At 37.6% G+C, this 14,015-nt stretch overlaps 1 protein-coding gene across 11 annotated transcripts in view; it reads right to left on the bottom strand.

The window, feature by feature from the left end:
• The window catches only part of ZNF106 (zinc finger protein 106), a 66,010-nt gene that overhangs the window by 28,441 nt on the left and 23,554 nt on the right, over positions 1 to 14,015 (bottom strand). For 4 of the 11 annotated variants that reach the window (XM_043554141.1, XM_043554143.1, XM_043554144.1 and 1 more), the window contains exons 2-4: positions 13,426 to 13,511; positions 8,475 to 8,536; positions 2,180 to 2,380 (exon numbers count right to left, since the gene is read on the bottom strand). In XM_043554141.1, coding sequence (XP_043410076.1) covers positions 2,180 to 2,380; positions 8,475 to 8,536; positions 13,426 to 13,479 — 317 coding nt within the window. In that variant the 5' untranslated portion in view covers positions 13,480 to 13,511. Of the gene's footprint in view, positions 1 to 2,179; positions 2,381 to 8,474; positions 8,537 to 11,543; positions 11,598 to 13,425; positions 13,512 to 14,015 lie in introns of those variants that run through there. The other 7 variants (XM_043554147.1, XM_043554151.1, XM_043554149.1 and 4 more) reach the window with 4 other exon arrangements.

Below are 14,015 nucleotides of genomic sequence, written 5' to 3'. Positions count from 1 at the left end.
CAATCAGTGCTATAAGGAGCTTCATGAGCTAGAGGTTTTTATAAAGCTACAGCTGTTTGAACTATTCGTGTTAGACAAGGAGCCCACAGATATGTGAACAGACTTAAGTAAACATCACAGGAATAGGTGTCAAACCACTTCCCTCTATAAACTGCCTGTGGTATGCCTGACATAGTGCTTAGCACATGTGGTAGGTGCTCAAAAAATCGAATAATTCTAGCTAAAACTTATCGAGTGCCTACTGTCAGGCATTTTAAGCACTTTATGTAGATTATCTCATTTAGTTTTCACAGCTCTGAAGCAACTATTCCTCTTATTCCTACTTTTTGGATGAAGAAACAGAGCATTAGAGAGGTAGAGTAACGTGCCTAGAGTTAGAAAGCCAGTACGTGGTACAGGAGAGATCTGTTTGGCAGACTGACTCTAGAGTCTACACTCTTAACTGCTAGCCCTTGATGAACTGAAAATCCCCAAACTAAGTTTCTGCTATTGGGCTCCCTTCTCTTAACTTGACTTAAACTCTGTAATGACTCTAACTGGTTCTAAAAACTTCTAATGTCTCTAAGATTTTGGGCACAAATTGGAATTTCTTCCTTTTTCACAAGATGGAATTCAAAGTTAATTTACTTGAAAGTTCGAACATCCACCTTCATTATGAATTACAACCATTTCTAAACAGGAGACCCTAAGTCGCCAAATGACAAGTGTTATTACATACACATGCAGGATTTTTTTTAACACCATTGACCAAATTGCTTTTATCTTTTGTTTCTAAGCACTATACACTTTTGACATCCAAGGAGATTATGGACTTGGCTACACTAATGGGATCCAGAACTGGGCAACAAATCTGTCACAGAATAGAATTCCTAGATCAGTGTGAATTGGCTAGATTGCGGGGACAATGGCATGCAGCTAAATCCATAGCCCAGAAAAAGCATTCTAAATTAAAAATCTCATGAAGGAAAAAAGAAAAAAATGTGAAGAAATAATAGATACTATAAATGCATCACCAAAGAAGCATATCAGAATATTCAAAGAATATTAACTACAATGTGAATGTCTAATTTACTGAGCTCTTTTACCTTCTGACTTCATGTTTAATCATTTACACAGATAAGCTAATAATGGCACAAGTGCGTAAGAAAAAAATAAAAGTTAGCCTCCTAGAGGCTTCAACACCCTAAAACAAGAATAAACTACAGCTATACTGAAAGTAGTAACAATGTCATTTGAAGGACTAAGCAGCAAAACGGGTTTAAGAACCAGGTGCTACTGACATTTTAAGACTAAGAAAGTCTCCTTCAAACACTTGTAGCATATACTACAAATAGTAAAGACTACTTCCTTTTTATACTAAACCACTAACTGAATACAGACTGCATACCTGGTATAACTAGTACTCAGAAAGAATCTTTAAAATTTCATATTAGAACGTATAACGTTTCTCATTATATTCTAGGACTTGAAAAATCACCCAACCTCTTAAATGGTTCTCTCTCTTACTCATATCTGAAAATTTCTGCTTGAACTCTTTAGGCCACAACTCAGTAATGTAAAAATACAAAAGCCTAATACCCGAATTATAGATGCAGGTATAAAATTATGTAGTACAGCTAGAAAACTTATATTGCTCAAATGATCCTGACATTGTCAAACTTAAGATACAAATGTATTCAGTAAATACTTACTGAAACACTAAATAATGAAGAATAAATCACATTTGGTAGAAGCACCATGTTAATTCACATGGGGCACAACATTTTTTTACTGACAGATAGAATAAGAAATACAATATATATGAAGGAAGCTTATACACTAATACCTTTCCACTAGACATTCTGGGTATCAAATAAAACCATTCACTGGTGTTCAAAAAAAACTGGAATAAAGCCAGTTTTTAACATGGTTATCAACACAGTAAAAATTTCAGATATGTAGCACCTATAGCTAACTTTTATGGAGGGATAATACTGAGTTTGTTTTTTCTGTAAGCAGATAGTACAGTAGTTCAAGAGAGGATTCCACTGACATTTCATGCATAAGACAGCAACCTCAAGCTAACCTTTGCAATTAAAATAAGTTTGAAAGTTACTAGATGAAAAGTACGGAAATGGAAAATGTATTCTCTACCACACTGTTTCAGACAGACTTTTTAAAAATCAAAATAATTACTCACCGACTTTGTTCTTTCCTTTGTTTTATTAACTGAACGAGTTCCTTGTCAAAATAATCTTCTTCCTCTTCTTCTCCCTTTCCATCATCTTCTCTCTCCTGGGCATCAACGTTATCTTTGTGCAACTGGCTAGAAATGTGCTTTGCATATGCAGAAAGACCCACTTCTGTGACCCCGCACACTCGGCACTCATGACTACTGTCCCTAGGGAAAGAGGGAGATGAGGGACGTTCAATTCTGCCCACTGGCATGGCACACTCACCAGATCTGGTATGGTTTCCTCTGAAAAACACCGCACACTTGGGCACAGTGAAAGATTAGTGCTAATCAATTTCAATGCTCCTTTCATCACTTTTAATAAGTTTGTTCATAAGTTATTTTTGAAATGAACTTAAGATTCTTTTCCAGCAATCAAGAGGCAATACACTTCAGAATAATGTAGTTTAGGAGGAGAAATCTTCTTGAATTGCTGTACTTAAAATCTTGCCAGAGGAAACATGGTGAAAGGGGAGGCAGGGCAGGGGGCTCAGAGCAAACAGAAGTTGCTCTAGAGCACACCCATGATGCCAGCTGCACTCAGAAGCCTGGTGACAGCGCTTCCATTTTATCTCAGGCTCAAGAGCTTTCTCCCAGTGAAAGTTTAGGGGTGGAGAAAAGAGCAGGCAGCCTAACCAATCCCAACGTGGTAACTAAATCGGACCTGGCTGGAGCTCTGCCTGGAATGTGCAGATTCCGGACCCCGGAGCAAATGATAGGAGGAGTCTCAGCAAACTTTTTTGGGCTGGATGATACATGTGACCTACATTCTGCTTCAGAAGGGCTTATTTAAAGGGAATGGAAAGCATTTCAGTTGTAGGAAGTTAACAGCTGTGCTAGGCAAATGGTTTTTCTCAAGTTTCAGAAAATGCAAAAGTTTACAGAGAAGCAAAACCAGTTCTTGTTCAGAAAGAAAATTGAGCAGGTTTTTTTTCCCCTTTTACTTTACACAGTTAATGGTAACTCTCATATTTGGCCAGTTTTAAGAAACCAAAATCTTGAATCGACAACCACAGCTGTAGTAGATGAGTGTTTTAACTGGTTTTTTAGCTTCCTGAAATCCCTTGATTGGTTCAGCTGTCTATGCAGTCATTGATGGGAAACATCTGAACACCACGGCCACAAGTGTAAGGAATGGACAGTAAAATCCATTCAATAATCCAGATGGGCTTACCTCTGTATCATTTGTCTTGGGTTTACACAAGTGATATTTTTGTACTTCCTATGCCAATCTCTATTACTTACTTACTTACTTATTTATTTTATAAGAAGTTTCTTAACATGTATATCCCATCTGTACATGAGAGGTACCCAGGGAAAAGTGTCCTAGGTAGGTAACCTAAGCCACCAACTGAAATACCACCTTCAGCTAAAAGCAAAAGAAAGAAAAGCAGGAAGGAGGAACAGTTATGGAGGTAATCATGAAAAGCATGGAAAACAATGGTAAGGGTAGTTATGTAGAATTAAGTTGGTGCTTTCTCCAGTGAATAAATTCTCTACCTTTGCCAATCTTAAAAAAAATAAATAGGGGCGCCTGGGTGGCGCAGTCGGTTAAGCGTCCGACTTCAGCCAGGTCACGATCTCGCGGTCCGTGAGTTCGAGCCCCGCGTCAGGCTCTGGGCTGATGGCTCAGAGCCTGGAGCCTGTTTCTGATTCTGTGTCTCCCTCTCTCTCTGCCCCTCCCCCGTTCATGCTCTGTCTCTCTCTGTCCCAAAAATAAATAAACGTTGAAAAAAAAAATTTTTTTTTTAAAATAAAAAATAAATAAATAAATAAATAAATAAAATTCAGGAGTGCCTGGGTGGCTCAGTCAGGTGAGCATTCAGCTTTGGCTCAGGTCATGATCTCACAGTTTGTGAGTTTATGAGGCCTGCACTGGGCTCGCTGCTGTCAGCATCCTCTGTCCCTCTCTCTCTCTACCTCTGCCCCTCCCCCTGCTCACAAAAATAGATAAACCTTTAAAAAACCAACACAAAAAGACATGCTGTCTTTGATAAGACAGACACACACCATGCACAACAATGCTCCATCCTCCCCTCAAGTATATCTATAAAGACATGGTGGAATTCACATCAATTAACCAGAAGAGAACCTCAAAACTGAGCACTTCATTTACCAAAAGATGGTTTCTGTTACAGACCACCTGAACATTTATTTAAAAACAAAAACAACAACAACAAGGGGCACCTGGGTGGCTCAGTCGGTTAAGCGTCCAACTTCAGCTCAGGTCACCATCTCACGGTTCGTAAGTTTGAGCCCCACATCGGGCTCTGTGCTGACAGCTCAGAGCCTGGAGCCTACTTCAGATTCTGTATCTCCCTCTCTCTCTGACCCTCCCGATCTAGTCCTCACATTCTCTCTCTCAAAAATAAATAAAAACATTCAAGAAAACAAAAGTGGATGTTAACTTGTAACAGAAATCAAGCCTTTTCTCATGGCAACACAGAAAGAAATTAAAAATATGTAAATATAAATCTACCTACCATCAGAAGAGTCTGAAAACCCCAACTAACCTAGAATATAGAATTTACACTATAATAAAAATTCGAGTCATACTTACAGAGGTCTTGCACCATTATGATGTACCCCTAAAACTAATGTAACATTGTGTGTCAACTATGCTTCTATTAAAAAAAAAATGTTTTATAATTTAAATCATGAAGTCAAAAAGAAAATTCGAACCAAGTGAATTTTCTGGTTAGAAAATCTTCTTGGCTCTAAACTCTCTAAAACTATGAAAAATGTTTTAGTCCACTTTTCTCCCTAAAAACTTACAGAATACTAAACCGTATACTGTAGTACCAGAGAGTTTTTAAAGTTTTGTTTTTTTTTAAGAGAGACAGAGACAGGGTGAGCAGGGGAGGGGCAGAGAGAGAGAGGGAGAGAGAGAATCCCAAGAGAAAAAATCCTCTGTGCACTGCCAGCACAGAGCCGGATGCAGGGCTCGAACCCACAAAACTGTGAGATCATGACTTAAGCTGAAACCAAGAGTCGGGTACTTAACTGACTGGGCCACCCAGGCACCCCCAAAAAGGTATTCTTAAATAAAATTTCTGATTATACCCTTACTTCTAAAATGGATAGAATTTTTCTCACATCCAAACCACCAAAATCCCTCTCTCTTCACAGATATTACTGGAAGACCATACTGTTTAAAATATTAAGGAATGCAGTATAGACAGTATTTAACTCTGTTAAAAATAAACATCCATAATCATAAACCCACACACTGCGATCCCCAAAGCACAGGCATATGCTGGATGTGAAACAAACACTCAAACACAGATTTTTTAAACACATGGGATTTCCTCATAAGAAAGGATAGTAACCATAGTACTAAAATTATATTTAATTTTTAAAAATTAATAAAGTCGTATTTAATAGAAAAACACCTGAAGAGATCCTGCCCAAAAGGGTACAGGCAATAAGTGCAATATAAATAAAGGTTAACACTAAAAGCAAACTATCCAAAACAAAAGTCCCTAACATTTTTCTTATAGATGAATTCTTGTTTAAAAAAGAGAGAATCTTTGCAAGAAACATCAAAATGAGAAAAAGGAGAATCCACATTTATCTTGGGAAAGAACAGGGGGTTAGGACAACCACATCTCTTAAAAATGCAAATGCGTCTGTGTCTGGAGGCAGGCATATTATCTGTTCTACATACAATATGCATTCATGCCTCCACATATGATGTTAGGGAAACCACGTATTTTAAAAAGCTCATGGCAAATTAAATAATATTTTAATGATGCTATTTCCCAATTCTCTATCAAATAACCAGTTAAAATACTTACTATTTTGTATAACTACGTAAGTAATTGTTGGGGAAAAAGTACTGCTTTACTTCTTGACTAATAAAAGCAAAAACGGTCCCAGGACATTTAAAGGAGGGCCCAAATTAACTTCATCCTGTTACCACACAATTTCCTCTCATGTGTGAAAGGCAAAGCCTTAAGATATTCTACCCATAAGCTTTTCTTTATTAAGCTTGCTCTAACTATACCACAACAGCTGGTTGATAAATAAAGTTGTGCCCTTGTAATAGCATTTATCTGTGGAAACAGGCCACGCATCTGAAAAAGCAGACTGGGGAAAAAATAGGGGAATGCTCCAGATGTCCACAATTGTGAACCAAATAAGAATGTCTTACTTCTCAATCAAGTTTGTATTCAAAACCTAAAAAGTATGCTCTTTACATTTCTTAACCAGATCACAACTAAAAATTAGAGTGATACACATATAAAGAGAAACAGATAGTCTGAACATCAGAAAGCCAGTAATCAAACATGAATTCCACAGAAAATAATCACAAACTGAGGAGAGTAAGGAAAAATAATGACTGGTAACTATTTGTCCCTATGGTGCAAATTAGGGATTAACAGTTCGTCTCTACAGTAAATGCTCCAAGTAAGTAAATGATTTTTGAAATTTTGTTTTTTATAGTTTCATCAGCTGTTTTTCCTTGTTATCTGCTTTGCCTTCTCCCTTATAGTTTATTACAGGCCAGGAAGCCATATAAAACTTGTTAGCACTGTGTCTAAAATATGAATAAATAAGTACTAAAGTATATCCCTCTAAATAAAATGAGTTTGGATGATAAGGGTGACATTTTTATTGTCAGCTTTGAGGCTTCTAAATGCTTTCTCCTTGATTATTTGACTATGCTCCAAATAATTGCAAATACACAAAATCCCCAAAGCACAGTTAAGATGATGGGCAGGAGTAGAGGAAAAAAGTTACTGAACAATAAATACATGGCATGTAGTTCAGTTACGTTAGTAAGACAAAACCATATATATCTACATATAAATATAAATCTATGCATAGATACAGAAAGAGATTTGGATAAGATATACACTAAACTGATGACTTTCTTGTAAAAAGGGAGTAGGATTGGGGCAGGGTGGGGAGTAATATATGGGTGAGAGGATTTCTACCTTTTTTACTTTTTACAATTCTGTATTGACTGAACATGAATCTTAAGTAATAAAAAAAAAAATTTTTTTTAATGTTTTAAATACCTGATTAGTGGATGTATGAACAAAACAAGGCATTAGCCTTGGGAAAAAAATGCCTTCTCTCTTAAGGACTAGATTTACTGACCTCATATGTTTTGTTTGATTTATAATATAGTCAGGTAGCAGGTAAACAGCCCAGAGAAAGGTGAATTCCAAAAGGAAGTCTGCTGGAAATGGGATGAGGTAACTAGGATAATCCACATTTAGAGAATCAAAGGTTGACTATATTTCATAGGTTTCCAATGATAATGACTTAAAGATTACATATATTCAAGGTATTATGATAAAAATGCTCCACATTAAATCTAAATGAAAGCCTCTTTTATACTGTTGTTTAGACCTAACCTTCACACAGTAGGGAACGGAGACCATGGAAAAACTCCACTAATAGGCTAAACATTAGCTGAAAGTTTACTACCATATTAATTTGCCCACACAATCTAAAACCATAGTATTTAAAACACAAGTAACTTCGAATGACTTACACGGGCATCATGATCAAAGCCTGTATCTATTATTCATGCAATAAGACACAAAGTAAAAAAAAAAAAAAAAAAAAGATAAAATTAATATTTCTCAGTTTCCCAATCTTTCTCTATTCCATACTGTTTCCAAATCTCAAATTCAAGAAAGTGAAAAACATCAAAAAAGAACCACAGATGTGGGGGGAGGGGGAGAGACATGGAATACACACATATGCTATATTTAATTTTTTAAAGGTGCTTATTAGATTTTCTTTCTTTAAACATCTCAACTTTTGCATCACAAAACAACATTTTTAAATATTCAAAGTTTGCACTCAGATTTTATTTACACTAATGAGAGACTTGCTGCCATTTAGCGTACTTTGGACTTCTCAGACTATCCCACTAACTCTAAAGGTTTATGGCAGGTAATAATTTGTAACACTGCTGAGACAATTAACATGAAATGTCTTAGTTTCAAGACTGGTGTGTCTGGATGAGAATATTTACTAATGAGGAACCAGCCCATCCCCACCCACCTTTGTTGCAACCTGCTTGTTAGAGCTGCTGTGAATTCTACACATTCTAGATACACAAAGACTTACCCTTTTTGAATGCCAAAAAAAACTACTATATTCGTCAATAATTCTAAAAGACAGTTCTATGTCATAGGACAATATTCACTTATGAAGGATTACTATGAAATAAGCTAACAGGCACCCTCAGCACTCAGCTCCCACGACATTCACAAGTTATGGAATACAGCCGTTCCCATACCTGCCCTTCAGGTTCTCAAGCTCCCTGTGATGCAACATGCTCCGCATGTGTTCGTCCATCTCCTTCAAAATTAAAGAAAGCAGATTAAACTAAGGGGGGGGGTTGTTTTGGGAAAAGAAATCCCTCTGTTTTTACTCAATCAACAACTAGGGTTCAAGTTCCTTGCCATGGTTACCCTTCTCAATTCCATAGTGAAACCAGTTCCTCATAATTCTTCAGCTATGTTTTGGGCATATTTCACTCTTACATAAAAGAACTGTTAAGAAAAAAAACCAATTAAATGGCTTTCCAAAAAGGTTAGAAAGTATACTGTCTTGGGGGGAGGGGGCAAAATATTTAAGATAAACTATGTGGGTTAAATTCTATCCCAAAAGAAAGAATTTAACTACAATTATCTAAAAAAGAAAAGAAAATCTCTGAAATCACTTAACTTCTCAGCTCTTTGGCTACTTTTCTCCAGACTTGCTTTCCCTACTCAACTGATAGTTTCTCAAGAGCAAATTCCAACTGTTACTCAAGTCTTGGCCAGGGCTTGGCATCTGGTTGTCGACATTTGCTGAATGAACAGATGGATATATCAATTCTAGGTAGAAGTTACAGATACAGAACTTCTCCATGGTTGATTATGAAGTCTTTAAAAACTGCTTTGAACACAGCAGCTCAATCATGCTTTCATTTTCACTGCCCAATCTCCCCCACTGATTTGTTTGATTCTGATGAAATGTTTGAAAATTTGCTAGGTTCTCTCCTCCCTCCATCCCATTCTTAGTGGGAAGAAAATAAAATCTGCAGGAAGAGCTTCCACTTAAAAACATATGCACACACACCTCCAAAAACTCAAAAAGCTGTAAATGTCTATCCCTTTGTCACGCGCAAGTATACATACGCAGCACGACATAATTAAAGAATGGCTGTTGACATGTATAATAAAAGGGCTACTATAATTGTTGACTATTACTATTAACTGTGCCCTGTGTTTAAGTGCCTCAAACATTTCTTCACATGAACTGCACAACACTGCTGAGGGAATATTATTAATTTCAAAAGAATACAAGGATACACAGGAGCGAACTCATTTATTCACCAAATACTTATTATCACTGCTTATTATATGCCAAGTACAGACTTAGACACTGAAGGGGTAAGTGTGAAAATATTCAGTCTTGCCCTCTCAGAGTCAGAGATAATCAAGTGGTCAAACTAGAACTCAGATCCTGACGTTTTTGACAGCAAAGCACTGTAACCATCTAGTGCATTCAGATTTCTCATTATATACAATTCATTTGTCAAAGAGTACAACTCAATAACCTATTCTTACTTTCAGTTATCTACTACAGTGTGACAAACAGGGATGTGATTCAAAATACATCCCTTAAATGACAATTTTATTGAAGATGACCATCATTTCCTTCCTATCTCTACAAATGCTTCACTTGGAGGATGGCTTTACATGTGACGTCCTTCTACCTACAACTGATTGGCCACTAATTACAATGTACACTTACATAGCTGAAAGCTGAGTCAAGTTAGTGACATAATAAACAATGAAAAAAATCCATGAACAATATACAACACCTACTCAAATCCCTATGCATCCCTTTGTTCAATTTTCCCTTATATGAGATTTACATGTGCCAAATTCCCTTTCCTTGAGCTAAATTTAAGTCCCTCTGTTTCTTGCAACCATTCTGACCAAAACACCATTCACTGAAATAGGTCATCCTCTCTGATATAAAAATTAATTCTATATTCTATTTCAGTTATAAAATGTTATCATTCAAAACTTGTTTTAACATGACTTGATTGTCTAAAACACTTCACAAATCTTTTCCTAAATTTACATCTGAAAGCCTCTCCCATCCTGCTCCAAGGAATGAATGCAAATAGTGTGACAACTGAGCTTTCAAAATAACTAGGAAAGATCCATGGGCACGGGATTAGAGTCATAGCCCCAAACGCATACTTGCTCAGTTATCAAGCTTCTATTTAGTTCTTCTATATTAACAATGTTATATTTTCTAAAGGAGAAGGAGGAAAGAAATTTTTTTTAAAAAGATTTGGCAGTTGAACAAATTTAGAAAACACTGAAAACAACAAATTTATTATTATTATTTTTTTTTTAGTATTTCTTAACTCCAGGGCTTCTCAGCCTTTCATAAATTAACGAGCATCACAATGCTCAGGGATGCAGTATACAGTTTTTCCCCATACTTAGGACATTTAGGTTCTTTTTCTTCTCCACAGTATATTTGGAGAAATTAGGGTTATGCTAGTTTGGGAGACTAGAGGAAAGCACTGCTTCAACATAAGTTATTCATAATCTATCTAAAACTATCAGAGTTATTCCTTTCAACTAACCCATTCTGCTAATTTCTTAGACCACATTAACTTTTTTTTTTTAATATTTATTTATTTTTGAGAAAGAGAGAGAGAGAAAACACATGTGAGGGGAGGGGCAGAAAGAGAGGGAGACAGAATCCTAAGCAGGTTCCGTACTGTCAGCACGGAACCCGAGGTGGGGCTTGAACCCATGAAGCTCGATATCATGACCTGAGCCTAAATCAAAAGTTGGAGGTTCAAATGACTGAGCCATCCAGGCACCACAATACCACAATAATCTTAACACTTAAATCACACATTCCCTCACTTAAAAACCTATGATTGACAGGGCACCTGGATGGCTCAGTCGGTTAGACATCCACCTTAGGCTCAGGTCAGGATCTCATAGTTCGTGAGTTCAAGCCCCACATCGGGCTCTCAACTGTCAGCTCAGAGCCCACTTCAGAAATTCTGACCTCCCTCCCCCCATCCCCTGCTCATGCTCGCTCACTCTCTCTCTCTCAAAAACAAATATTAAAAAAAAAAAGAAACCTATCATTGGCATTTCCTAAGGCAGGAGTAGGTAATCAATCACAGCTCTTAATTTAACTTCATTATGATCCATGGAAAAATATAAAGAGACAAAAACGTTTTAAACTAGAGTAGAAGAAACGTCCAAAGACTTAAAATGGCAAAATTATGAGATATCACAAGATAGGGCTCCTACACCACGAAAGTCTGAAACCATACCTGAGTGTCTGCCTATCCTTCTCACATCTTCTCTAGTTCCCATCTCCCTCCAATCTGAAAGGAGCCATAAGGAATTTCTATTTATTACAAATTAGCATAAACCTTGGTCAAAAAAATTTTAAACTAGAAGAATGGTTCTTCTACTTTTGTAAAAGATATCAGCCATATTATTAAACATGATTTCAGAATCCCAACTGGGTGCCTGGGTGACTCAGTTGGTTAAGTGTCAGACTCTTGATTTTGGCTCAGGTCACAATCTCGTGGGTTCATGAGTTCAAGCCCCATGTGGGGCTCCATGTGCTGGTGGCATGGAGCCTGCTTGGGATTCTCCCCCTCTGTCTCTGCCCCTCTCCCATTTGCATTTTCTCTAAGTAAATAAACTTTAAAAAAATATTAATGAACAAATAAATAAACTCCTAACCGATTTTTCCACCACTAACAGAAATCCCAAACAGGAAAAACAAACAAACAAAAAACATTTCTTTACCCGAGCCTACTGGATGGATCATAATCACACCCCTCAGCCTGGCATTCAACACGGTTTATAACTATCTGCATTTAAATTACAAATTACATTGCAGTCCCACTATTCCCAAAACAAAACTGTTTTAATCGGATAAGCCTTCTGATAGACTCCTAGAACTGTTATACTCCATTCTACCTCTTCACTTTTGTACATGTTGTTATTCCACCTAAAATATCTTTCTCTTTTATTTATTTAAACCATCTTTCTCCCAAACATCTTTCTAGGTTCACTCAAACTTCTCTGGCTAACTTAGCTCATGATAATCTTCCCAGTTCTCTGAATTTTCAGTGACAATCCAGGACATCTTAAAAGCTTAGAGGGGTGCCTGGGTGGCTCAGTTGGTTAAGTGTCCAACTTCACCTCCGGTCATAATCTCTCAGTTCTTGAGTTTGAGCCCTATGTCAGGCTCTGTGCTGACAGCTCAGAGCGTGAAGCTTGCTTTGGATTCTGTGTCTGCCTCTCTCTCTACCCCTCCCCTGCTCGTGCTCTGGCCTCTCTCTCTCAGAACTAAATAACATTAAAAAAATTAAAAAAAAAAAAAAAAGCTTAGAGAAAAATCTCTCAGCATTCTAGCTAGCAGCACTACTTAAAAACCAAACGAGGGGCACCTGGGTGGCTCAGTCAGTTAAGCGGCCGACTTCGGCTCAGGTCATGATCTCTCGGTCCGTGAGTTCAAGCCCCGCGTCGGGCTCTGTGCTGACAGCTCGGAGCCTGGAGCCTGTTTCAGATTCTGTGTCTCCCTTTCTCTGACCCTCCCCCATTCATGCTCAGTCTCTGTCTCAAAAATAAATAAACGTTAAAAAAATTAAAAAAAAAAAAAAACAACCAAACGACACAGTCAAGAAAAAGCAAAAAGTGAGACAAATTGCAGTCAATTTCCCTAAGGTACAAGTTCTTTTCAGTTCTGAAAGATGTGTTTTTTCTCTGAGCAACACTCCCACCTTATGGACATCTAGGGTATTGTTAACACCATTTTTGATGTGCTGCACTTTTCACAAGCATGGGCAGAAGCAGAATGCAGGTACAGACAACAAATGCTGTATCCTTAGCTCCTCAGATAATAGTATAACTTCAAATAAATTGAATTTTAAGGCATCTTCTCCGTAACTAGTTACTGACTAAATTAGTAACTATTTATTATTGATTTTTGAGTATCTTCAAATTCTGGGTAGAGATTTAATAATGCAGTTATTGGCTTCACGAGGCAGCAAAAAAGAAACCAGTGGAATGAGACTATGGTTTAGGAAACAAGACACCATTAAAAGCTTTCACCTATCTACAAATTCCACGTGATGTCTCTGGGGGAAAAAAAAATCAGTCACAAAAGGCTTGGATTCTCCCTCTTCTATTTATTACCTTTTTTGAGGTGTACACAATGTGGCACAATATGCATTTTCGTTCTCGTACCATAGTGACCAGATCTGAAGCACTCAACGTCACACCTGCAATGAGGAAGTAACAATTAGCAACCTTTTTCTCCCCAGATGTCCTCTTAGATTCACCTCAACGCAAGCTAAAAGTACAAGTCTTGCGTCTACCTCACCTCCACCCTGCTCTTCCCAGTCTTCCCACGCTGGTAAATGAAAATTCGAACTTTGGAAGTCATCCTCGATCCCTCTTTCTCACCCCATATCCACCCTCATCAGCAAATCCTGCCACTCCCATGCTGAAATGCATCCCAAACCCACCCCCGCCTCACTACTTAGCAGGTCTGTCATCTCACATGGCACTAGCCTACTGACCTGAGTCTCTAGCTCCACTCGTGTCCTCTCATAGTCTATTCTCAAAACAGGAGCCAAAGATTCTCACAACAGGATTCTTTTAAAATTTAAGTCAGATCACTTAACTACTCTGCGGAAAATCTTCCAACAGATTCCCATCTCACTCACAGGACATCCAGTCCCTTGCCATTGGCCACAATATCTGCTTCTCTCAATCTAACTCCA

This window comes from Prionailurus bengalensis, chromosome B3, assembly GCF_016509475.1.
Source record: "Prionailurus bengalensis isolate Pbe53 chromosome B3, Fcat_Pben_1.1_paternal_pri, whole genome shotgun sequence".
Taxonomy (NCBI): Eukaryota; Metazoa; Chordata; class Mammalia; order Carnivora; family Felidae; genus Prionailurus; species Prionailurus bengalensis.
The sequence above is the reverse complement of the archived record's forward strand: the minus strand, read 5'-3'. Positions and strand labels throughout refer to the sequence as shown.